We start from the raw sequence: 25,568 nt of genomic DNA, 5'->3' as shown, positions 1-25,568 counted from the left end.
ACTTAAATAGCTTTAAAGATAAAATTCCTAAAGACTTTTTCAACTTATATGTAATATTAATTGCCTTGATGTCTATAACATATAAATACAAAGTTCATTAACACATATTCAAACGTGTTATATAAGAATTCTATTTAGCCAACCTCAATAACAGACTATTTTAACTAATGAAATCCAGGAAGAGTATAATTAGGATTTGTAATTGAGTTAGAAAAACAAAAAATTGATTACAATGCAAATGTTTACCTAATTAAACTATGATAACTAAATGCTGTTCTTGGTCAGCAATGTCTGAAAAAATTATTTAAATTTTACAAATGGCTTGGCACATTTCATCACCTTATGACTAGATCATTGTAGGCAGTCCTTGATCAATTTTCTTGTCATCATACAATTTTATCCTTTAACCAAGAACTAGCCAAATGTTTTCCCTAATGTACAAAGTGTTTGGCTAACTTCAGACTGTGCACTTCTGAGAAGTTTATATTAGACTCAAATGGTGTTAATTTAAAGAGTTATTTCATTCTTAGTGACATTCTATTTAAAATAGTGTGTCAGATGTACATTGAGTTTATACTTAGGGGTGGTATTGCTCAGTCATAGACATGCATATGTTCAGCCTTAATAAATATTGTCAAGCAAGTTTCCAAAAGAAAAAACTTGAAATTCACTTTGAAAAATTGTTAATTTCTGGTCAAGTTGAACATAATCATTGTGACCTAGCACATCCACACCTGTAATTCAAATATGCACAGACACAAAAATATTTACAGAAACATTCAAATTAGCTAAAGCTATAAAGAATCCAAATGTCAATCAGCATTAGAAGGGATACTTGAACAGTGGTATATTTATATGGAATCAAAAATACTGCACACAAAAACGTGGGTGGATCTCACAGATATAATGTTGAGTAAAAGAAGCTGGACACATGATTAAACATTTTATAATTCCATTTATATGATGCTCAAAAAGCAGGCAAACTAATTTTAGATGATAAAAGGCAGAATGAATAGTGGTTACATTAGGGGATAGTGGTTAGATTGTAGTGTAGATTGTAGGTTCTGAATGGTGGTTAGATTGAGCTGTACATTTAAGAATTGTGTACCCTACGCACACTATATTTCAATAAAATGTAAGTTAATAATATGCCAGCTGTAGGAAAGAGTTTCTATATTTGGAGTGAGAAAAGTGGATCAAGGAAGAAAAGTAGGGAAGGAATTCCATCCATTTACATCCTCTTTTGTCACCCCTTTTCTTTCCTAAATTCAGTGTGAGAACTTCAGGGACACGCCAAATCCGCCCCCAAATCTTCAGAGGTTCACAAACTTCTGTCTGGGGCACCTCCTGCTCAGAGGCGGATAAGGATGGATTTATACAGGGAGGCAGTGTGAGAGAGAGGACTCAGAGCCCCTCCAATCCCACAGAATGCAGCAGGAACTGCAGAAATAAGAGCAAAGCTGTGGGACCAGCAAAGTGCCAGCCGCCCCACGGTAGTTCCTAGTGCTTCAGCAGCGGTTCGCTGGACAGCGACAGGATGATTTCCTCTCCTGTCTGCAAAAGGTCCGGCAGGTACTTTAATTAATTCCAGAGGGATAAATCTTTGTTCACAAAAGCGCTATTCTTTGCTAGCTATAAGCGAGAACAAACCATTCAGGACTGGAACAAAAACTCAACTGCTTTGCAATTTTTTTTTTTTTATTTCGGAGCCAGCAGGAGCCAATGTGTCCCTTCTAAAAGTGAAGCGTTGGAGCGTGTGGACCCGCTCCTCACCCGGCCCCGTCCTCCTCTGGACAAGTGGTGTTAACGCGATCCCCGCGGGCGGTAAACTTGACCTGGCGAAAGGAAATCCATTAAGCCCAAGAGTGAGTTGTACTCTTCAGGGCACCTGAGCGCGTGAAAACTCCAGCGGACTCTCCTGGAAAAGAGACCATGACCCCCGAGTCTCTTTCCAACCTTTCCCAGACCGCGCGCGTGAATCAGAGCGGTTTCGTTCCCGCGGTGTCCGAAAGGGATTTCCTACCCTTCCCGGACGGGACCACTGCGGAGCTGGTGATCCGCTGTGTGATCCCGTCCCTCTACTTGCTCATTATCACAGTGGGCTTGCTGGGCAACATCGTGCTGGTGAAGATCTTCATCACCAACAGCGCCATGAGGAGCGTCCCCAACATCTTCATCTCTAACCTGGCCGCTGGGGACGTGCTGCTGCTGCTCACCTGCGTCCCGGTGGACGCCTCGCGCTATTTCTTTGACGAGTGGATGTTCGGGAAGGTGGGCTGCAAACTCATCCCGGTGATCCAGCTCACCTCCGTGGGGGTGTCCGTATTCACTCTCACTGCCCTCAGCGCCGACAGGTAAGGGCATAGGTGGCGGTGGGTGGCCTAGAAAAGTAGTGGAGAGGGGCGGGGAGTGCACCTGGGAAGAGGAGAGAGAAAGGAAGGGCTGGGAGGAGGACGGGAAGAGGAAGGGAGACTGTGTCTGGGAATTAGAGTAAAAGGAGTTAAAATGCACTGAAATGTGAAGCTTGAAAAAATGTAAGAAAAGCATTATTTTAAAAATAATTAAAATTGCATTAGTTTAAAAGTAGTTTGAAAATTGCATAGCCTAGACTTTTCCCTGCCCTTCACACATTTTGGGAATCTTTATTATCCATTTCATACAAAAGCTACAGAATAAATGTGCAACAATCTTGTAGAAGCTTTTTGAGTGTCCCTAAAAACTTAGAGGTGCACTTTCCTTATTCAGTAGTTTAATACCCTGATAGGTAAGACTGTCTGCCTTGATATTGGGGAAGTGTTTGATTTTAATTTTTTTTTTCAAATAAGGAGAAACATCATTTACACTAACTAAATTCTGCTATTTATTTGAAGCTAAAGCAACTAGATTAGTATATAGTCTTCAGACATGACTTTATACATTTTCTTGTTTTAATACCTCGTCAAGTTATATGGTTTTATCCCCCACAAACAGGTAGGTACTAAATTTTAGTATCTTAAAACAGTGCTGTAAAAATACATCTTTGATATCAAATCTGCTTTCCGCATATTTAAAGGGTGGGAAATGTCTATTATTCTACCTTGTAGATCAACTAGTTCAACTGCGTTATTTTTCAGGTGAGGATATTGAAGCCCAGGGAATGTAAGCTCCCCTGGTAGAGCTGGGAGGAGAATCCAGTCCTGTACTCTTGGTCCAGTGCCACTATCCCAGGCTCTCTATAATTATGATTTGGGGCGTTTAAGCAGGAGGGATATCTGGATGGGGGTGGAGGGAGATGTATAATTAGGCGTCATTGCATGGAGCCTTGGTCTAATTCCCTTGGGGGGAGGCATTGACTTAAGCAACTTAGATAAACAGTTTAACTTGGATGATTAAGGTGGTGTTCATGGTCCTCCTCTTTAATTTACATATTAAATTATTAATGAAAAATCAGTCCATGTAAATTTCCTGGTATTTGCAATAGCACCCTTATATCACTTTGGCATTGAGGAGTTAATCTTCATTGAAGGAAACACAATGGAGTGGAGAGTGGAGAGCCATTGTCTTTTTAAACTGAATGCTAGTTTGTGTAATATTCTTCCTAAAACCACATTCCTGTAAAAATGGATGGTGACTTTGGGTAAGTTATGTACTTCATTTTGTTTCTCTGACACCATTTCTATTATCTTTTAAAAAGTTTTTTTGTATTCCATAATTACAATGTGACTTTTTAGTTTACTTGTCCTTCTTTACGGAACTCAGTTTAATCAGAAAGTTAAAAAAATTCTACTTAATGATTAGCATAAAACTTAAGAGCTATCAATATAATAGTTAAAATTACTCTCATTATGCTTTGAATTTTTAAAGGTGATATTAAGAGCAAGGCCCAGGGCTTGAGTTTATTTCATACTAATTTTCTCAATCTATTTTCACAGAGATTGGTAAATTGGCTCTGACTAAGGTCAGATAAAATGCTATTCTTTATATATTTACTGACTTTTTCAGTTTTGTTTATCATGTACTTTGTAAACACAGCATGGATTCTTTAATAACAATGATAAAGAAAGGTGGGTTGCCTCTTCCACTTGGTCCAGAGCCTACTCTTGCCTCTCAATGTGCATTTTAGAAATTTAAATCAAGGAACTGGAATTACTAGTAATGAAATTACACAACACAGTCCAACATTCACTTAAATGGTTTGGAAATGTTTTGTTATATGTTGTCTACACTTCTATTTTTCTTCTAGAACATAGTAATCAATGTTGATTAGTACTTAACCTCCTCACACTTCATCTCACTAAACGTTTAGATTTCCTCTGGATTTGGAAACAAGTATAAGACTAATTGCACTTAGTACTGTGCTAACTTTTTTGTGTGTTTTTTATCCTCACAATACTATGAAACAAGCACTATAATTATTACCATTTTAAAGTGAAGAAAACTAATCCTTGAAAATGAGCAACATTTTCATGATCTCACAGCGATGGAGACATCATCTGAACACAGTTCAAAAGCTGGACTCTTTACTGTTAAGCCACATTATTACTTTCCCAGGTATAAGAAATTCCTAATGGCTTTTCTTATTTAATGGCAAATTGAAAAGTTAAGTTTAAAGCAAAGCATCCAAGAGTAAAAAAAGAAAAATGGTTGCAAAACTGATTCATTAGATTCAATTGGATGAAAGAACCTTGTAAAATGTAACTGAAGAATAAAAAAACAACAAAAACCTTGAATTCAAAATAAAGTAGTTGTGGCATAGGAAAAGTAAAAACAAAGACCCACAAAAACTTCCTCTTGGAGTTTTTAAACAAGAAATTCAATTGTTTGTTAAACCAAATATCCTATCCTCAGGTGATGGCTTAATTATTTTTGCCTAAGAAAATAAAGGTAGAGAGATTAGAGACAATTACAATAATGTAGAAGAAACAGGAAGATAATTAGATTTGGGAAAGCATATCCCAATGTGAGGTGGAGACTTAAATGTTATATATAATTGATGACAGCACTACTGAACAGCAAAGACTTGAAACAAATGCAATATTTATGAATCTACCTTGAGGCCTAAATCACCTTGTTTAATATGGCCAAAGGGTGGTACAGGTGACACTTTTTGGTACATGTGATTATTAATTCTTGACATTCCATACTATTTTGAGGAGCTTCAGCTGATACATCCTTAGGAAAGTTCACATATGTCCCCCGTAGATGTGCCTCAGAGGCATATCATAATAATAACGGAAGGAGGAGAGACAGTGCATGACCGGAAATAGTGATAGTAGTGCTCTAAGTTAATTTTCACTTTTATCTTGGTGAAATTTTTATTACTATTTTGAAAATGTACTTTTTTCTTGTTTACATTAAATAGCTACTTAAAAGTATTTGCATGTTCTCTGTTGTATCATGTTTCTAACAGTTTTACACACACACACACACACACTCAAACACACACATTCCCACCCCCCACTGTTGGGACATGTGTGCTGTGATACCAGGTAAGGGGGGCCTTATAAGCCTTACTTTGCTTATGGTTACCATTTTAATATCTCCTTCACTATCTATTATAGTAGCTGCATTTCCAAACTTAGAATATTATTTCTTTGATTCTTGAAGACTTTTGGTGTTTAAAAACCTGTAATTAAAAGGCAAGGAACTTTTAAGAATGAGTTCTCCTTTTTCCTTTATAGGATAAAAATTTTCACAGATTCCTAGAGCTAAATGATAAACTTTATCATTTTACATATTTATAAGGATAAAATTAGGTATCAGCTTCTTATCCTGCTTTTTATAAAACTGTTAACTAAAATGCATTTCTAAATTAAATTTTAAAAATCTATAAGACAATGAAAATAAAATTAATATTAATTTAATGTACCAGGTTTTTCTGATACTAAACAGCCAATGTCATTAACATTATTTGGATGATATACCTCTGTAGAGATATTTTCTTTGGAATGATTATTTGTTAAAGTATTGCAACATATCAAATATGGGCCCTAGGTCTAACACTCCCTATGCTTTATGAAGTTTTTTCATCAGTCTTTGTCCAGTGGTGAGAGGGAATGCTGTTATCTGTTTGCTGGTTTCTCCCCCAAACTCCTGACTGAAGCTCGGTGCTAATTAACCACCTGGCCGTGATTGGAGATGCTTTCTCCTTTGGTCCATAACCCTGCACAGTACTCTGAGAAGGCCTTGCCTCTCAGTGGATGCTGAGATTGGCACTCAGAGTGTGCTTCTAAACTCTTTCAGAGAGTTCTGATTGGCCACATACATACCCAAGAGAATCCTCCCCACTCACCCTACAGATAACCCATGATACCCAGAGTGGCGACTTATTTATTTTCAACTTATTCCAAAAGAATTTAAAGCAGCTCAAAAATAAAGACATAAATGACATACAACAGGAATCAAAAAGGGAGGAAAACCAGATATAGGGAAAATAAAAGGTGAAAAATATAAAGTGATCCATACGTTGATGAAAAGTGACCCATCATTTGTCTGAGAACTTTCTAGCTGTCAATTCAAAAAGGAAAATTTGTTTTGCATAACAAGTGCTCAGTTGTTATTTTTACATAACCATAGAGACAGGATTAATTTTATCTGCAATTAATGTACTAGGTTTTAATTAGAAAAATAAATGAATAAATCTTCAATAAATCAGATCTCTTTTCCTCATTAGTCTCAAATACTTCCAGACTATTTCCCTTTCCCTTCTCCTCAGAAAGAATCTCACACATTGAGCTGGAGAGGTGCTGTATAATTCTCACAATATTCCCACTATTGCCATAATTTATATGTTACTTTGTAGTTTCTGAAGATTATGCATCAGCTGGATCTGAAACCTTTGGGACACACTATAAACAAGGAAGGAGCGCACCAGGCTGGGGGTTATGCATCTGGGGGCTAGTCCTGCATCTGCTATGTCCACAGTTGGAAAAAAATGATAATACAGCACAAAACTCATGCCCATAAGGCAATATTCTCCTCATTTGCAAAATAAGAACAATGTCTTTAACTGTAGAGGTGAGGGACCTAAGATAGAATCCTATTGCCTCCTCTGAATATTGAGCAGAGAGAGACCTAAAGAAGAGAAGGGACGCTAGTAACTGGTGGGGCAACCAGACGCTCAGTGCTCTGCCCGTCGCACTGTTCCACGTTACCACATCCCAGACAAGTCTCTCATTTAACCATTCATGCTGGTTCTATTTGTTCACCTCTCAGTGGAAACAAGTCCCCTCTAAGGTGTACCTTTCAGTCTTTTGCCTGTAGTGATGCATTTAAATAGGAGCCATCTGTTCTGTCTGAGCCATGAGGTCAGACAATGAAGTTCAACTCTTTCCCTTGCAGTTAGTTGTCATAAGCAGTACAGTTACTATCTGTGTGTTTCAAACCCCCAAAATAACAATTTACTTTGGCCCTTCCAATTGCTGATTGCTCAGGAGGGCTTGATCAATTTAAAAGGTCTTTAATTATTTTAACTGTATTTTTATTTGCTCATTTTTTAAAAAATTTGCTCATTCTTAGCAAGTTTAGTTAGTCCTTATTTTGTTTGTTTATTGCATTTCTGGAAAAATTGATGTTGATATGAAGTATAGAGGATTTTCTTCTGGAAAGAGTTTATCCAATATTTAGTACAAGATAAGTAGTAATATGCTATATTTGTATATTTACAGCACATTATTATTTTTATTTTTGAATCAAAGTATAGGTTTTAGGCAATGTTTTGTGTAACCAATAGATTATCTTCAGCTCTTTGGAGAACTCCACCCACATCCCAAATGTACTGACAATCTGGCATTTGGAAAATTCATTTTGTTTATTTTCTACACAAAAGGACACAAGTGTTCATTAAATTTCCCTTTTTATGTCTGTTGTTGTTTTCTGTTCTTTTATTCTTATTTATTTCCATTTGACCAAGGTTATTTTCAGTTTCAATCCATGCCCTAAGGTGATGACCCAGCTTAGTGACACTAGCTTTAAACTTAATAAGCTGTTTCTTAACTTACTGTTTTAATTGTTGACACAAAATATTAAATGTTCTTAGGTCCATAGCCTATTCCTCATAAACATTATTGATTTATTAAGGTTCTGGGCACGAGTTTCTGTTTTCAGTTATTCATAGGTCTTCATGGGGAGCAAAAATAAACACTAAATTTTTACTGCTTCCTAGCACTTCCTTTGGTGCATATGTTTGTCATTAAGTTTTTATTTTTTCTTATAAAGAGTTTCATTAAGAATATTTTTTCAACTTCCAGTGCAGGACTTTTTCTCTACTTTCTTTTATTATTTACGGAGATTTGAGGGGAATATTTTGAAAATTAAAACTGTAATGATTGTGATTTAATTCAAATTAATTTTTGGAAAAGAATCACATTTTCAGAGAGAACCAAACATTCAACATCTCATTAGGAACAAGTTTTAGATTATGAAAGCACGACCTAGAGATGATTATAGACATTTATATAGATTTTATGAAAATGCAGTTTTTAGAGATAACGTAAAAGCATACAAAATGTTATTTGCTAGCACTGTTAGGGCTTAGTTTCTCCACTATAAAAATGTATTTCCTGTTAAAAATACTATTGACTTTAAAAGGACAAAGAGGTCAAATGTCTAAAAATGGATAGATTAGATAAAGCGTTTGATTCTTCAGTTGCTTTAATTCTTCACATTCTCTGCAATGTGATACAGTTGAGAAAAAATATAAATCTGTAGTTGCAAGATGTAGGTGTGAATCCCGAGTCAACTGCTTACTGGCTTTATGATCATCTGAACAGCATTTAATCCCATAATCTTGATGAGTTTTTTGGCAAAATGGGTACACGAATCAGTGTACTACACAGGATTATTTTATCAAATGAAACAATTAACGTGAAAGCATTTTATAACTGTGGGTTGCTGCATAACTACTTCTACTGTATTACTTATGTGTCAGGATAACAAATGACTCACTAATTCAAAACAATATTTACTTACACATGCAGTTAATTATTAGGATACAGACGTTGAAGTGGAGAGCAAAATGTCCCTCTTGTAAAATTATAAAGATGATCTCTCTGCCTTCTATAGCCTTCCTCCAATGCTTTTAATCGTAGACTGGCTAGTTCCAACCTATTGCCTTCATCAACATGACTTTTCATTGTCATTCTCCTTATTAAACTTTCATGTCATTTAAGTCATACATTTTAATGGGTTAAAAACGAAGTGATTTTTTTTTTTTGAGGAAGGAATAAATAAAATTTCTGACCCCTCTGTAATTGGATCTAGTATTTCTCATCTTTTCCAAAGTGACATCCCACATTTTACATTAATTTTAAAAGGTTATTTATAGTCTTAGACATTCTATTTTATGAAAAAGCATACATACATTTACAAAGAAGAATTTCAGTAATTTCATTCAGGATAAGTTTTACTGTAGATTAATACTCTTAAAACATTTGAACATCATTTAATCCCTTAGTCTCATTGAGTTTATCTGTAAAATGGGTACACTAATCAGTTTTACTGTACAAGTTTATTTTATCAAATGAAACAAGCAATGTGAAAGCATTTTTAAACTGTGGGTATCAATACTCTTAAAACATGATGTGACATATTGTAAAGGACAGGCAATTGATTCTTCAAACACAAAACTTCTGCTGGATTCTAGTTATTCTCCACCAATTGCACTAGACAACCTCACAGGGAGCCTGTGGGAAGATGCTCACTGTGCAAGTCAACTTGAAAGGTAGTTTTGGAACCTGGCTTATGTTCACAATCCCTTGAAAATCTTACAAAATGCAGAATCTCACATTTTACATCCTAGAGACTCTGTGCCAGTAAATCTAGGCAGAAACCTAATACTCTTTGTCTTTTGTCAGTTACCTGGGTGATTCTGAAGATTGATCCAGCTAGGATATCACTAGACTAGATCATGTCTTCATCTTCCACTTCCATTCTCACCTCAACCTACTATGCAACTACTTTCCTTCTCCTACCAAAACTGCTCTTAATTTGTGATCTCCTTGCTACTTAGACCACATTTTCTTATTAATTCAACAAACATTCATTTGGAATCTGCTGTAGGTCAGGTATTGTGTTATGCTTTTTAGATACAACAGCGAGCAAGACACAGGATCCGGTTTCAAGGAGCTTTTTCTTTACTCAGAGTATTGGACACAGAGGTCTACACTTCTTTTTGAAATTTTTTCTCTCTCTCTGTTTCTCTTGCTTCCATAATACCCTTCTCTGCTTCTGTTTGTCAGATTGTTCACATATAGACTCCCTGTTGGCCTCTGATAAATAAAAGTTTGAAAAATAAAGAAAAAAAAAGAATGGGTACTGTAATTAGAAAGGTTTGCAGAGATGTGCCAATGGAGATTTTGAGATATTGCGATGACTTTATATGAGCAAAAAAGATCTAATTTTCATTATATATTTTGGGATGTGATTAAATTTAATTCTTCTTCACATTAAATTTAGACTGTACACAGATAAAACAGATTTAAAGCAAGATTTAAAACAGGAATTAATGAAGAAGCATATCTATTTATTGATATTTAATATGTGAATGATGATTATGCTCTCTTTATATGCCTTTTAATTGAACATTGCCTAGTTTTCAGTTAGGGACATCTTTCCAAGACTCTGAAAGAAAAATTCCAACTTTTTAAACTTACCTATTAATGCTACTAAATTCAATGAGATAGTTTTTATGCTAAAGGACTATTTCATTCTTAAATTTTCCATGAATATTTGAAGGAAGCATAACTAAACATGTTCATGTTAATTTGAATTGTATTGTTTTACATTTTGCTTTTCTCCTTTTAAAGATGCAAATAAAACACTTTTTGGTGTATAACCTATTCTCTGACAATTCTAAGCTCCTGTTTTAGTACTAACAATGACACTTCAGTAATCTGTTGTTTTAAACTACAATTTCTGGCTTTACAGAATTTGTAATCCACCCCATCGGTGACATGTATGTTACTTAGGGGAAGATCCATGAGGTCCATTTTCCCTTTCCTGCAAGGGGTGGCTGAGAATTGTCCCTGTTGAAAGCCCTTCTCTATCCATGTCCTGTTCTCCCAGTAGGCTTCTTACGTCTAAACCAAAAATTCTGGATCTGTTGCTACTCTACTTTGGCAATCTCATCAGGACGAGAGAGTTAAAACTTCCATTCCTAGTTGAAGTTTCCCCCAAATCCTTTGTGGTTGTAGTGCTTCTGCAATAGCATATGTTTAGATATAGGGTGGGAGTGAGGGTAGGGAGTGATGTTTTTCTTCTCCTTTTTAAGTCCATGAAGGAAAGTTCAGAATATTCTTTGTTGATTCGGACAATCTAAAAAAGAACACTAGTTAACCAATTTGTGGTGATCAACAGTCCCCCAAAATCTCTGCTCTTTCCGTCCTTTTCCACATACAAAAGAATTTATAGTCAGTTTTTTGGTACTTTGATCTTAAATATGAATTGGAAGGCAGCAAACATCTAACTTTCGAGGAAAGATTCTGCAAAGAGAAGGAAATTAAACATCTTCTTGTCTTAGTTCCATAGACACCTAACAAGAATATACATCCCTAACATAAGAATAGGGTCTATGCAAAGGGATGACTCGAAAACTAGAAAGAACTTCTAGAAATTATAAATATGATACCAGAAATAATAATTCAGAATAAAGGATAGAAGCTAAAGCTAATAAAGAAAGTTAAACCAAACAAAGGTGGAGATGAGCTTGATAAAGTGAAAAACTAAGAAAGAAGTAGAATTGAGATTCAAGCCCCAAGACTCCAGTTATTCAGGAAAGTGGTACAAAGAAAATTTAGAAAAAAAATAAATTCAGGTACTTAGAAAATCGTACAAATGAAAAAAAATGATCAAGTAGCAACTCTGGGAAAATCAAAGATGTGTATAAGAAAGAAAACATCAGCATAATATTCTACTTAACTCTGCAGTGAGTAATATTTGTTTAGGCATAGTAATATTGTATTGGCTATTTTGTAAATAATATATCTTACTAAATCAGAAAGTTAGGAATGAGGAGAATAAAGCCGGTATAAGAGAAAAAATCTTCAATTACCATAACAGGAGGTCAAGAGCTAATGTCCGTGATATTTAATTCAAGAGACAATGGCAGAAGTACATTTCTTAGACATAAGGAGGTAATGATTAGAAATTTAACTCAGGAGTGGGACCTGAGATGGAACGAGAGACTTCTACTTTTCTTTTTAGGACTCTCAGTGCTCTCTGATTTAAAAAACCAACCTCTTTGAATGTATTCATCTGATAAAAACTTTAGAGAAGCAGAAAAAATAGCTCATTTGAGCTACTGATTGTAATTCATTCAGTTTCTTAAGAACATGCAATTAAGCAGAAGAGGAGAAAATAACTCATGCCTGTTGAGTTCACGTGCGGAGTCTGGGTAAAAATGCATTATGCTTGAAACTTTATTTAATTTGGGGCTAAAGCTGTTTGCTGTTGCTTTGTTTTAATTTCAGTGTGTTTCTTTGGAAAGATCATCTAGATAAAAATGTGAACTGCCTTTCTCCTGTTACGGGTCTGGGAATGACACTTGGTGCAAATCAGGAAAAAGAAAGAGAGGATCCCCTCAGAGTGGTATTGAGGATGGGAGCTCCTCCTCTCCTGTGGGCAATGGGACACACCTTTACAGGACCTCAGAAGGAGACTTTATCTGCTTGTTATGTAGCTTGAAATAGTCTAAATTTTTAGAATATCAGACTAATTCAAATGTAAATAAGGAGAAGGTTCAGGGTCATGGCATGGTTATTGTCTGCTAGATATCAGGCATTGTAATAGGTACTCTCTACAGTTTTTCTAATCACAGAATTTTGAAGGAAGTGTTTTTATCACAACTTATAGATGAAGAAAAAGATCTTAAGTGATTTTCCAAAGGATATCAGAGATGAAATGAGTGCACATTTGTCTGACTAAAATCACTTTTTACTGTATACCTAGGTATACTATACCCTGAGATACTTTTAAAGACAAATATAATCTGAGGTTTACATACAATTTTGCTCGGTTTGCATTTTTATTACCTTATTTAATATTCATGTGTAATTGAATGAGGTGTAGAAGGCTTGGATTGTTTAAGCCATCGTGTCCTGGAATGTGGTTCATTTACCACTACAACAGTGTCAGGTGGGAGGACAGAAGACTTCATGAGGTCTTGACATTAAAGAAATTTGAACTGTAAATACAGAATATTCTATTTTCAGTTCTTTCTGTCCTGATGACTGAATTAGGGAGAAAATCTCAGTCTGGATTAGTCTCTAAGATTTCTTAATGTCCTTAAGGAAAAAAAAGTAGGAAACCCAGCCTCAGAAGCTCTAGAAGAGTATCCAGGTAAATCTTAATAATAATATTTTGTGAACACTTTATATTTTATGGTTGTGTATTATAGCCATTGCAATAGTAATAGATTTTTTTGGAAATAAAAGTATTTAAATAAAAATATTCAATATATGGTGATACTTGTAGTATGTGTAGATTTAGAAAATACTTGTGAAGGAGGTAAGCAAATTACTGCAGTTTGAGAAATGACAACTTAAAATATTTGCCTTTCTCTTCATGTCATCTGTGCTAATAAGCAGTGGAATGACTTGTAGACAGAGACACCATGGATCTTAGTTACTCCACATGCTACATAACAGCCTGTGAATACTGGGGTGTTGGCATCTCTCTCTAAGTAAGACCTCTCTCTCTCTTTTCCTTTCTTTCTCTTTAAAATTTTTCTTTCTTGAGAGAGTAATTTGAGATGAATTGTCTTCCCAGGTACAGAGCCATTGTAAACCCCATGGATATCCAGACGTCAGGGGCAGTGCTGTGGACCTGCGTGAAGGCCGTGGGTATCTGGGTGGTCTCGGTGCTGTTGGCTGTTCCCGAAGCGGTGTTTTCCCAAGTGGCGCGCATCAGTGGCCTGGATAACGGCAGCTTCACAGCGTGTATACCCTACCCTCAGACGGATGAATTACATCCAAAGATTCATTCAGTGCTCATCTTTTTGGTCTACTTCCTCATACCACTTGTTATTATTAGCATTTATTATTATCATATTGCAAAGACCTTAATTAAAAGTGCACATAATCTTCCGGGAGAATACAATGAACGTACCGAAAAACAGGTAAGCCCGGCAGGTGTTTGTGTTGGGGTGTGCTGGTCAGAAGCAGTCAGTGCAGTTCTGAGTTCTATTTCATGGGCTTTCAGTACCAGGAATGATTAGAACAGTCAGAGGGCACTGGGACATGCACTAGCCTGAACTAGAAGGGATGTTGGGCGGCCAGAGGGTGGTGGTGGGGGGGAGTCTCTAATATGTGGCCATGTCTTAGCTCTAAAAGCCCACTGAGGTCCAGCTTATCTGACATCTGGGCTTGGGCCCATTAGAAATTATTGTCTCTGGTGGCTTTACTTCAGGTGCAAATGTTTATGCAAAGAAACACATAACAAACCAGAAAAAAATTTCACATTTTAAGTGTATGTTTATTCAATTATTGTTTCTTCTCCCATTAGCCCACTAAGGATAACAGAAAGCCTGGGGGGATAATGCATCAGAAAAGGACTATAGGACACTGCTGGGGTCTGGAGATGAGGTTTGGCTAGGATGCCAAAAGGGGAGACCAGGAACAGAAGGTAGCAGAACAAGAATGAGAGAGAGCAGAAGGTGGGCTGGTGCTGAAGTCGAACTTGGTCTAATCCAACTTTATAACTTTTCCAATAAGTAAATATTATATACTGATTTTAAAATTACAACCTGCACCTGACTTATTCTTTCTTCTCTAAAGAGTACACAGTATCAATGTAAGGTATGAGCAGTTGGATTGATTCACAAAGAGATGGAAATACTGCAGCTATGGGACAGTTTCAAGTTGTACATTTGTGCACTCCTAGTGAGGAACTTCTTCCATAGGGTTCTGTAGGTACGGGCAGGTCATGGGTGACTGCTCCCCAGTTTGAATGAAAATGAGTTGAATCACAGATCATTAAAATCTGATGGGTTGTAGATGGAGGCACAGGCTGGGGTTTTGGGCACTAAATCTGGTGAAGGTTGTTTTTTTTTTGTGCAGATGGTGACCTCTATTTATTGATGTCCACAAACATCAGTGATTCACATCTGCTTTAAAGGCTTAAAAAATAACCAATCATTAAAATAATTACTAGAAAAAGTAATATATTTATTATCGCAACACCTGGCATCACTGAAGCAAAATTGTGTGCGTCACAGGCTCACTCTTCTTTTCCCTTTATAGTCAATCCTTTTACTCAGAACCCTGAAATCCAATTGGTATCTCAGTTTGGGTATCGGAATTTTTGCTTTGGTTTCTAAAGTTGAGTTCCTCTGATGGTACCCACCTCTACTTTTTTGTTTTTTAACAGCCCTAGTTCTGACTTTTGTGTGTGTGGGTATGAGAATTTCCCTGTTGGGACTTATAAACTCCCTCTGGGTAACTGGGCTTGATATCTGCCAACAAGTAATCTCAATGCTAACAGCCTACCTATACATTTGAGTCTCCAAGTATAAACCTCTGTGAAATGCTTGCACCTATGCTCTACCTGCTAGGAAGGACGTGCTTAATAGTGTAAATTTCACATCTGCCTCCTTTATAAGGCCAAGTTGCCTAATTTATGCCACTGGGATACATCTGGAGTATCACATTCTGCTTCCTGAACTAGACTCCTTTTCACTTGCACCTTTGTTTACTGTCACCATTCACTACTACTTACTCCCCAGTCTCAGAACTGTTTCAATCCTAAATCTTTCATGACTTCTCTGGCCTATTTTAGTCAACTACCAATAGTTTTAGCTCAGAAAATATGCTGTCTGTTATAAATATCTTGGTGAATTATGTTTTCACTTTCATGTTACCTTATTTAAATATTCAAACAAATTAGACAAATGTGAGTTAAACTTTGGACTCTACATGTTAGAAAATGATTTTTAGATTTAAAAAGATTTACATCCCATATTTGAATTTGTCACATTCCTGAAGACCTTGCTATAAAACAGTAAACATAAGAGGTGAATTTTATGAAAAGAAAGAAAATGTTTTTATTTTTATTTTACGGGTGGTAGCCTAGCATAGTAATGTTTATAGAATTGACAGTTATGTCAGATGCTTTTGATTTACGAGAATCAGGAGTTTAAATCTCAAGGTTTTTTATTTTTTGTTTTTGTGGATAAGTGTTTTAAAAAAGTCATGCCCCTTTTCAATAGATCAATTTTTCCTATTAAAAATACACTGATTTAAAAACTTTCTAAGGTTGAATATATTCTGTGGTTTATTAATTCAATGGATTTAATACAAACAGAAATGATTTATATTTATAGTGATCACAATAAGACTTTAAGCAAAAGAAAAAGTTAAAAATAAATGTTTTAAGATCACAGTTTTAATATGAGGGCATAACAGTTTATAAACTGTCAAATATTTTAAAGTGAAAATAGTATAGTGACCAAAATAGGCTTCATCAAATTCTTAAAATCATTGCTTTGATGAAGAAAATCGTTTTTGTGCTTTTGGATGCATTTGCATGCTATGATAAGTTTTATATCTTTGTACCATGATGTGTTTTACGATGTGGCTGCCTCCATTTTCATTTTAATCAGTGGGACTATTTCCTTATATTTGCAGATGGAAACACGGAAACGCCTGGCTAAAATTGTGCTGGTCTTTGTGGGTTGCTTTTTCTTCTGTTGGTTTCCAAATCATATCCTTTACATGTATAGGTCTTTCAACTATAATGAGATTGACCCATCTCTAGGCCACATGATTATCACCTTAGTTGCCCGGGTTCTGAGCTTTTGCAATTCTTGTGTCAATCCATTTGCTCTTTATCTGCTCAGTGAAAGCTTCAGGAGGCACTTCAATAGCCAGCTCTGTTGTGGAAGGAAGTCCTATCGAGAGAGATCAACCAGCTACCTACTCAGCTCCTCCACAGCGCGCGTGACATCCCTGAAAAGCAATGCTAAGAACATGGTGACCAATTCTGTATTACTTAATGGGCACAATGTGAAGCAGGAAATGGCACTGTGATTTTGGCCATTCAACTCACTACCTGAAAAGAACTTACTCTTGTATATCTATTCAGTAGAGCAGAACTAAACGATTTTTTCTTTCTTATTATGTCTCAGCTATTTCATTAAACGATTTCACTATTGACTCAGAAAGGCAAGACAAACATAGTTACCACTTTTCTCTGAACAAGACTTTAAATGACATTAAAAACATATGTGTTATTCACATTAAAAGTGATTCTAAAAGCAATTCTGTATGTGTATAAGTTAATATTGCTTCAAGATTGAAGTTGTTCCTTGAGCCAGCTCTAGCACATTTATCTTAAATTTGTTTTATTTGAGAACATGAAATAAATTTCTTTATTGACTCAATGATTCAATGAGTATAATATTCAAACTCTAAATATTTGAAATACAAATCATATTTTCCTGGTAAATTTTATTCATAACTAGTGCATGTATATATCTCCTTTGTCTGAATAAATTAATAGAAAATTCAAAAGGTGGAGCAAATCTTTGTACGGTTAATCATAATTTATAGAAATAGTTTATATCTGTAACTTCTAAGTATGTGATTGAAAGGTATGATGACATTTGTATTATGCATAGTGAAATAGATATCATTTGAATATGATTTGAATGTAAAATAGGTATTGTATGTCCCAAGTTGTAAAACTATGACTCCGAAATTGGTATGGCTATCTTTGTATATGTTGCTAAATCTCTGTATATTTGGGTGAGTCTGTGTAGCTGTGATGAGATATATGTAATTCTGCTGAGTTCAACCATTTACGCTGGTGAATTCAACCATCCTTTCTTGCAATAGCCACCTGACAAGTATATATAAAATCTACTTGGGAAGTTTACTCTGCCTGGTATCACAGTCATCTCTGAATAATTTTGGATTAAAATTTAAAAAAAAAAACATTTAAAGTATTTACAATCATCTTTCAAAAAATACATAAAGTAATATATTGCACTTATACAGTGTACCATTAGTAGCATTTGTCAAACGTCAGTAGTAGTCCTAGTTCATCCAATATTACTCACCTAACAAGTACATGGAAGGAAAGACTTAAACAAAACATGAATCCCTAATGTTCTCATGTCACATGTAATTTGAAAATAAGTTATAGTTTATTAATATAGTGTCAATAGTTAATATTATATTAATGAGTTCTTTTTTTTTTGATTCTTTTGCTTTTCCTTTATTTCAAAAATATTTATTGTGCAATTAATATATTATGATAAGTATTATGGGAAATGTGATTTCATATTTCTTCAGCATGCTTCATTTGGAAAGTCAGAAATACTGTAATTTATCTACGATAATACTGGCAAAAGTTGTTAGCAATGAAAATGAGCCATAAGCCAAATAAATCTCTTTGGTAACAATCATGAATGATTTGTTCAACAATGCCAATAAAGCCACTTTTATAGAGTCATATTTTCTCATGACATGTGCCCCATGTAGCTCAACTTTACATGTGTTTATGCAACAACCCATTTCATGCAGCACTGCCATTTTAAGTTCCACAAAATCAACAGTGTCATTTGCGCAACTGTGGGACTACTAGTATTTTGCATTAAACAGTTACAAATCATATTTAAAGGTTCAATTACAATATCTAAATTTTTCTTTACCCATTGCCATCACAAAATTAGGTTTTTAGAGATTTGTCTTATGCATTTGGGTAATATCAAAATCTGGGTCACATTATCCAGACCTCATAATCATGTCACTTGATACCTAGAGATATTTGGTAAGTTCGTATTCTGTTAAGATTAAAATCATGGACTTTGGAATAAGTGAGGCTTGGATTCAAGTTTAGGTTCTGTTCACTATTGTAATATAATCTAAGACAACTGAAAATTAAGAAAATTATTAATGAGTTCTTATTTGTATTGCAAGATTTGGAATCCAAATAATTAACAAAACATTTTCCATTTTAATAAACATCAATTGTTATTTAAAAAAAAAACCTAAAGAGGATTCCACAGCTGTGTGGGAGAGATAGGACTTAAAACCATACCATACCATACCATTTAAAACCATACCATGATGCATGCACCCACTATTCCACCATCTCTCAATTTGTTTCTCTGTTGGCTTTCTTCTTTCTCAAATATTTGCTCTTAACTTTTAGAAAATTTGAGAGCCACTCATCAGAGAGATGTAAAATATCACACACAAATTTTATATTGACTCTGGGTATTTTATAAATCTTTCAAGCCTCATCCATTAAAATCTAAAGAACCATGGGTCTCAGGGTGAGAATCCTTGGTCAATGCAAAACGATTCTCCTTGCTAATAATAAGGTGATGGTAGAAATAAGTATATATGAAAGATTACAAGATACATGCATATCAGATTACATAACAAAATTATTCTTTTAAGCTCTAAATTATCAGGACCTTATAGTTAAGATGTGTGCATGTCCCTTTAATTTCACGTATACAGAATACATGTTATAGGGTATATATTCACTATATATATAAATATATACTATATTAGACTATATATATTAATACATATATATTTAGTTTCTTATATGCTATATATATGAGAAACTAAGAGGACATACATGCATCTTAACTATAAAGATCCAATAATTTAAAGTTTAAGAGAATAATAGGCATATAATCTGGTATCTGATTTGTTTTTCAAGAACGAAAAATGTTTAAAAAATTTTTTATTTTATTAGAAAAAATTTTTAAAAATTTTGTTTAAAATGTTTTCCTGTAATGATACTCATGGAGTAACAGTGACACCACAAATTTCAATTTTCCTTTTTTTTCAAAAAGGAATTTTAACAATAGCCACATATCTGATTATACAATGTTATCAATATTATCAAATTGCATTTTAGAATTTTTTTCTGGTTAGTATTTAAAATAATAGTGAAAATCAGATTGTCTCTTAATGGTGAGTCCTGCTTTTTGGAGACACGTTCGATACTTAGAGCTCTCTTCACGAACTAAGCAGGTTGAGGATTATCTGTACAAACATTTTTTGTGTGTGTGAATCTGACTGTCGCGTTCTACTGCTGGTTCGTAATTTTAATTCACTCACTAAAATTTTATGATTTCTCATTTTCATGAAGTTCTGTGAATTGTACCATTTTCTCAACTATTTCCTTTCTTTGGAATAAAAACCTGAGAGTTACTCTATTGGTGCGTATTCTATGAGGTATGATCATACTGTATATAGCGTGATGAAGTAAATATTTAATGGTTACTTTTATCATGTATTTTCCAAGTCAAACAAAACTTCATGCCTTACACACACATACATACACTCGCACATGAGACTTGGTTCAATTTAAAATTAGAATTTCAACTTTGGCCTTGATCAGATGTTATGTATATTTAGCTTATGTATAGTCATTGCACATATATTGTGAACTCTTTCTATTTATTTCTGGACATTTAAAATATTTATTGTTCTTATTATCAAGGAATGAAGTTAAAGGAAATAAGCTTCAAATTTATGATATCATACAACAGAACAAATCAAAGTGATTATGCTTATTAACCAGAAGTAGAACAAAAATGCTAAATTCCAAATCTGTTAAAAAATGTAGGGTGAAATAGATCTTTAAAAGCACAATCAACTTATTGATTTATATAATTTCATCTAGTAGTATTGTAACTCAAGGAAATATTAGGAAAAAAGCTATGTCTAACGTGGTAATATCTGCCGTATGGAGGGAAATTTCTCATCAAATTATTATTTTTAATGTAGATATAGACTATGTCTTTTTCTCTGAATCTCCTCTTTAAGCCTAGAGTAGTTCAAAAGAGATATAAAAACATAGTATCTTTGAAATGATTGGGATTAAAGAATGCTCCCCCTTAATTGTTTTGTCTGTGAAATGGGTTAACAACGTTGTAAGGGTCAAGTTAGATAATGCATGTAAAGTACTCACATGGTGCCTGGCATAACAGTAAATGTTCGAGAAATATAGTTTCTATCACCATGTTTTAAAGTCATCTTTCCTCATGTAGTAAAATAATAACACAATTTATTAAACATTTGCTATATGGCAGATCTTGTATTATATCCTTTACAGGAATGTGTCATATCAGCTCATAAGGAAGGCATTATTCGGATTCCCATTCTATTGGTGAGGAAACTGAGGATTAATAAGCAGATAAGTAAAGGATGGAAGAGCTTGATATTGAACTCTCATCTATCTGACTTTAATTAGTATAATTTATCTGTAGTCAATACTACCAGGAAACTGGAAATCAGATAATTCACCAGAAGATAGAAATAAGCACGCAAACTTTCCTCCCTGGAATGTAGAGCTTCCCTAACAATACAGGACAAAAAAGAATCGTTCTCTGAGTTTACCTTTATCATGCTGGGGTAAGGATAACAGCTTGAATTCTGGTCACCCTTGTGAATACTTTCCCAGAAATAAATTTCATATGTAAAAATGGGGGACCATAATTTCTGCCCCCAAATTTCTTTCTCCATTTTGTGCATGTTACATAAAAAAGGGAGAAGAGAAATAATAAAAATTAATGGAACATCTTCTGATACCAAAACTTACATTTTATTGGACTATTTGCTTGTTAGAACGTATCTTAAATGTTTATGATTCTATAGAGGTGTAAAACAGTTAGTGGATTTTGAACAAGTGCAATTTTCCACTTACTAATATTTTATTACTGCCTTCATTGCACACTCAGGAACTATTTCCATTACATTTCTGAGAAATGAAACATTTCAACCATCAGGCTTCTCTTAAAATAGGATAAGCATGTGCATTTCAACTTCAAATAAAGTAACCTGTGTGCATGTTTTCCTTAGACTTTTTTGAACAAGGAGCAAAGTGTGAGTAAATAGGTGTGAGTGAGGTGTACACAGTTTTAGGGCAGAAAGCCATTTTTGTAATGTTATAAAAGAATAAAATAGGAGTGCTAAAGAAAGTCTGTTTATAACTGCATCTTTAATGGTTATTGGAGGAAACGTTACTTATATACTGTGGTTACAGCATTTACACAATTTCATCTTCTAAATTATTTTACCAAGTTACTTTAAGAGCTCTATTTTTTCCATATGGTGTGTCTTACCAAAATTTCAAGGAAGAAATTTTCTTATACACAGAGCCAATTCTTAATCTGTTGTGGGTAATTTGCATTTGAAGTAGTGTAAAACAAAATTTAACCAAGATTTTATTTCTGGGAACTAATTCTCCTCTTGGGAAATAAACAGATAATAATTATTCATTATTTCTCATAGTAGAAGAATAATATAAATGTAAGCCACTTAGGGACCTAAGAAGTATTTTACAAAATATTTAGTGGTACTTAATGGATAGCTGAAATGGGAAACCTGTAATCATTTGAAGTATTTTGGCATTGTAGATAATCAAATATGAAAATCAAGCCCTTAAGTCTTCAAATTGTTGTTTACATATGTTGCAAAAATTTAATTGGTAAACATGAGTTTATACTTAAAATTTCTAATTTTCTTATGAATTTTAGAAATTACCTATTTTCTTTGAGTGTGTGGTGTTCTGCTGCATTCTTCAAACCAAGAAGTGTAAGCCCTCATCAGTTGACCCTTTTTTTCTTTTTCTTTTTTACCATTTTGCATGTTTCTTTTAGGTGCATGTTTATAAATAAACATTGTGTTATGAGAGTGCATAAGTGGGGGAGAAAACAACAAATCATTTTAATGTGAGTTGTCTCCATTAGACTTACTCATCTACCTAAGTTCATGGTTTCTAATGGCTAAAGCTTCTCCACAGCAAAGCAGGAAGAGTTTGGTCAAACAGATATGTGCTATCTTGCAGATACTTAATAAAATTCAGTGGGAAACTGAATTTAGTGTAGACGTCTAACATTTAAAAAACATAAATTTACCCAAATAGCTAGTTACCAAGAGCAGTATTATTTCTACTTATGTATTTAATCAAATAAATCTCTTGGAATCAATAAGGACTATATAAAAGTGCATGCTGAGTTTCAGGAGTACTTGATCTCCCTGCATTTGTTTTATATTTCAGCCTAAGCTATAATAAGCTGTCTAGAGTATTTAAAAATTAGAACTTGTTTCTCCTCTCCAGGCAGTTTGCCAAGAAGTATATTAATGAAATGTATCACTGTTTAAATAAAATGATTTGGCATACCTCACTGCACAGGACAGGCGAATACATTTTCTTTAGGATAATTTATTATTAGCGAATAAAATCAAGACATGGAAAATAAAGACAAAGTTTAAACACTTTTAATGATTTTTAGTTCTTCATTTTATACTGACCTCAGATTTAGAATAGCATATTCACTTCTTTTTAATTAATAAAATATTACTTAATAAACTCAGGGTGAAACTTTACACATATGAAGACAAAAATCACAAAGTTCTGGAGTTAAGTTCTACAATCTTCTTAGAACACTGTTTTGGTGTCAGGTAGGGAAATTTCTATTTAAATTATTTAATAACTGTATTCTTTCCTCTATTAATATTTCTTTAAATCATTCAAAATCTAAATATGACTTATATACAATTTTCTGTTAAGGTATTGATAATTTTTCTGTTAAAACCCAAAGCCTGCTAAATATTTTGGGGGAATATTTTATTTCCTTTCTGCAACAATTCAAAAAAGTCACAGAGGAACTAATTTCACTACCCTCAAGTCCATCTCTCTCTACGCCTCAAATATAAAGAACATTCTACTTTTGTTAGAAAACAATGAAGTTGTTGAAGTTTACAAAATCTTATTTATTCCAATTTTATGACATACCATCCAATCCCAGAATTATTTAGGGTTTAGTGTGATTGTTTCAATCAGAATCTGCTGTTTAGATGTCTAAGGTGTGTATTAGGACAATTTGCCTATGATTTTGAGGCTTTGGCTCAAAGAAGGAAGCTCTTTTCTTCTGTGTTGTGTTTTTTCGTATTGATGGGGGTAGATGAATGCCAACAAAGTATTCATTTGGAAAAATAATACTATAAGTAAAAAACCCACATTGTGATTGTTAGAACTTTAAACACCTGATTTTAAAATGTTTGCTATTATTATTAGTTGATATCCATTCTATTATTTGAAACCTTAAAGAATTAGATGTCATGATGAGGGATATTATGGTAGTTTTCTTTGAATTTCGAGTTGTGATTTGACAACATACAGATTGTGGGAATGTGCAGAATTGGGGAATTATTAATTCCATTTGATATATTAGTATGACTGCTCACTGTTATTTTAAAGGGATAATAAATTGGATGCAAGTTAAATTAGAATCAGCTCTAACGTGTTTTTTTTTTTCCTTTTATTTCAGAATCTATGACATAATAGAATAAATAATCTTGGATTTATTTTAACCTTGTGCTTTTCAGTGAGTGAATTTTCACTGAGAGACTGGTCAGAGGTCATTGATTGCAATTATTATATCTCTAAGTATGTGTGATGAGTTTTTGTATTTTTGATTTAATAAATAAATGAAGTCAGTGCATGATGAATAAATTTATTTTTTTCTTACAATAGCATTAGTTCATAAAACTCAACTGTGAGTGGTATTATCCAAGAGAAAACACACAAAAAGTATAAAATTTATAGCTACTTACAAAGAGGAGAAGGTCATATATCAGAAACTTGAAATCTATAAGAGTTACAGAGAAATGAAATAAAATTGAAATTATTATTTCAGACACAAACTCTGACTGAAAAAAACTGGGGTTTAATTTCAACTGCATATTCTAAGAAAAGAGAAAATCTTGCCCTCTCAGTATACTAGGTGAGAACTTTTGCTTCAAAGTTCAAGACGTGAGAAATCTCTTCTGCTTTAACAGCTTAGTTGGTTGGTACATCATGATGTTTGATAATTGAATTATTTTCATGGTTTTCTGTTGTAGTAACTGTCTCCTGTACTAATTAAAACCACTGTTAGGGGGAGTGTTTCTGGGCACATATTCTTCAGAACTGTATTATAAGATTTAGTGCATATTAGTATCTCAACCTGTCCTAATAGAAAGACTGAAAAAGTGGTGACAAATGAGAAGGTCTTAACTGAAATTTTCATAAGGTAATGCATTGCAAAGTGAGAGATGGGTCTGGAATCTTGAAACAAAAATTGCTGCACTTGATTTATCTTTAAAGGGTATTCTTCATTCCTTTTTGCACACGTACTTTATGGTTGGTTAGCATTCTTGTCCACTAGAAACATACAAACCAATGGTTTTTCAACAGAGTGCCAAACATCTGGATGGAAAATAAAACATCCACACAATCACCTTACTGTTTCTTATTATTTGGTGTTTAGATGAAATATCTCTATGATTATGTCAATCTTTCATCTTATTGCAATATTTTAGTGTTGTTACAGCTTGAACTCATAATAGATCTTAGTGGCTAGGTTAACTACAAATAAATTATTTCATTAGTATACGTTTCTTATGCTTTTCTTAGATTGAGTCAGTTACCTCAAAGTATATGAAATCAATATTTTTCTTAACGTTTCTGCCTACTTTTTAATCATGATGAAAGAAAAATTATGCTTTCATAGTTTCTTTAAATAAATGAGAATTTTGTCCTGAGCTTTTAGCAATAATAATAATCATTGCATATATTCAGTG

The 25,568-nt window shown here is 34.0% G+C and overlaps 1 protein-coding gene across 1 annotated transcript; it reads left to right on the top strand.

Annotated features, from left to right (window-relative positions):
* The first annotated feature begins 1,932 nt into the window (after positions 1 to 1,932).
* On the top strand, positions 1,933 to 17,231 carry NMBR (neuromedin B receptor). Its single transcript, XM_057739917.1, has 3 exons — positions 1,933 to 2,354; positions 13,744 to 14,092; positions 16,599 to 17,231. Exons 1-3 carry the CDS (start codon positions 1,933 to 1,935, stop codon positions 16,998 to 17,000), a joined length of 1,173 nt encoding a protein of 390 aa, XP_057595900.1. The 3' UTR covers positions 17,001 to 17,231.
* Positions 17,232 to 25,568: the final 8,337 nt, after the last annotated feature.

This window comes from Hippopotamus amphibius, chromosome 6, assembly GCF_030028045.1.
Source record: "Hippopotamus amphibius kiboko isolate mHipAmp2 chromosome 6, mHipAmp2.hap2, whole genome shotgun sequence".
In the NCBI taxonomy this organism is placed as follows: domain Eukaryota; kingdom Metazoa; phylum Chordata; class Mammalia; order Artiodactyla; family Hippopotamidae; genus Hippopotamus; species Hippopotamus amphibius.
This window is presented reverse-complemented; position numbering and strand designations above follow the sequence as displayed.

Excerpts from the sequence above, each read along its gene's own strand:
- NMBR (XM_057739917.1), top strand. The coding sequence starts at position 1,933 with ATGACCCCCGAGTCTCTTTCCAACCTTTCCCAGACCGCGCGCGTGAAT. Across the intron at positions 2,355-13,743 it reads ACTGCCCTCAGCGCCGACAG|GTACAGAGCCATTGTAAACC; the intron begins GTAAGGGCATAG and ends TTGTCTTCCCAG. Across the intron at positions 14,093-16,598 it reads ATGAACGTACCGAAAAACAG|ATGGAAACACGGAAACGCCT; the intron begins GTAAGCCCGGCA and ends TTATATTTGCAG.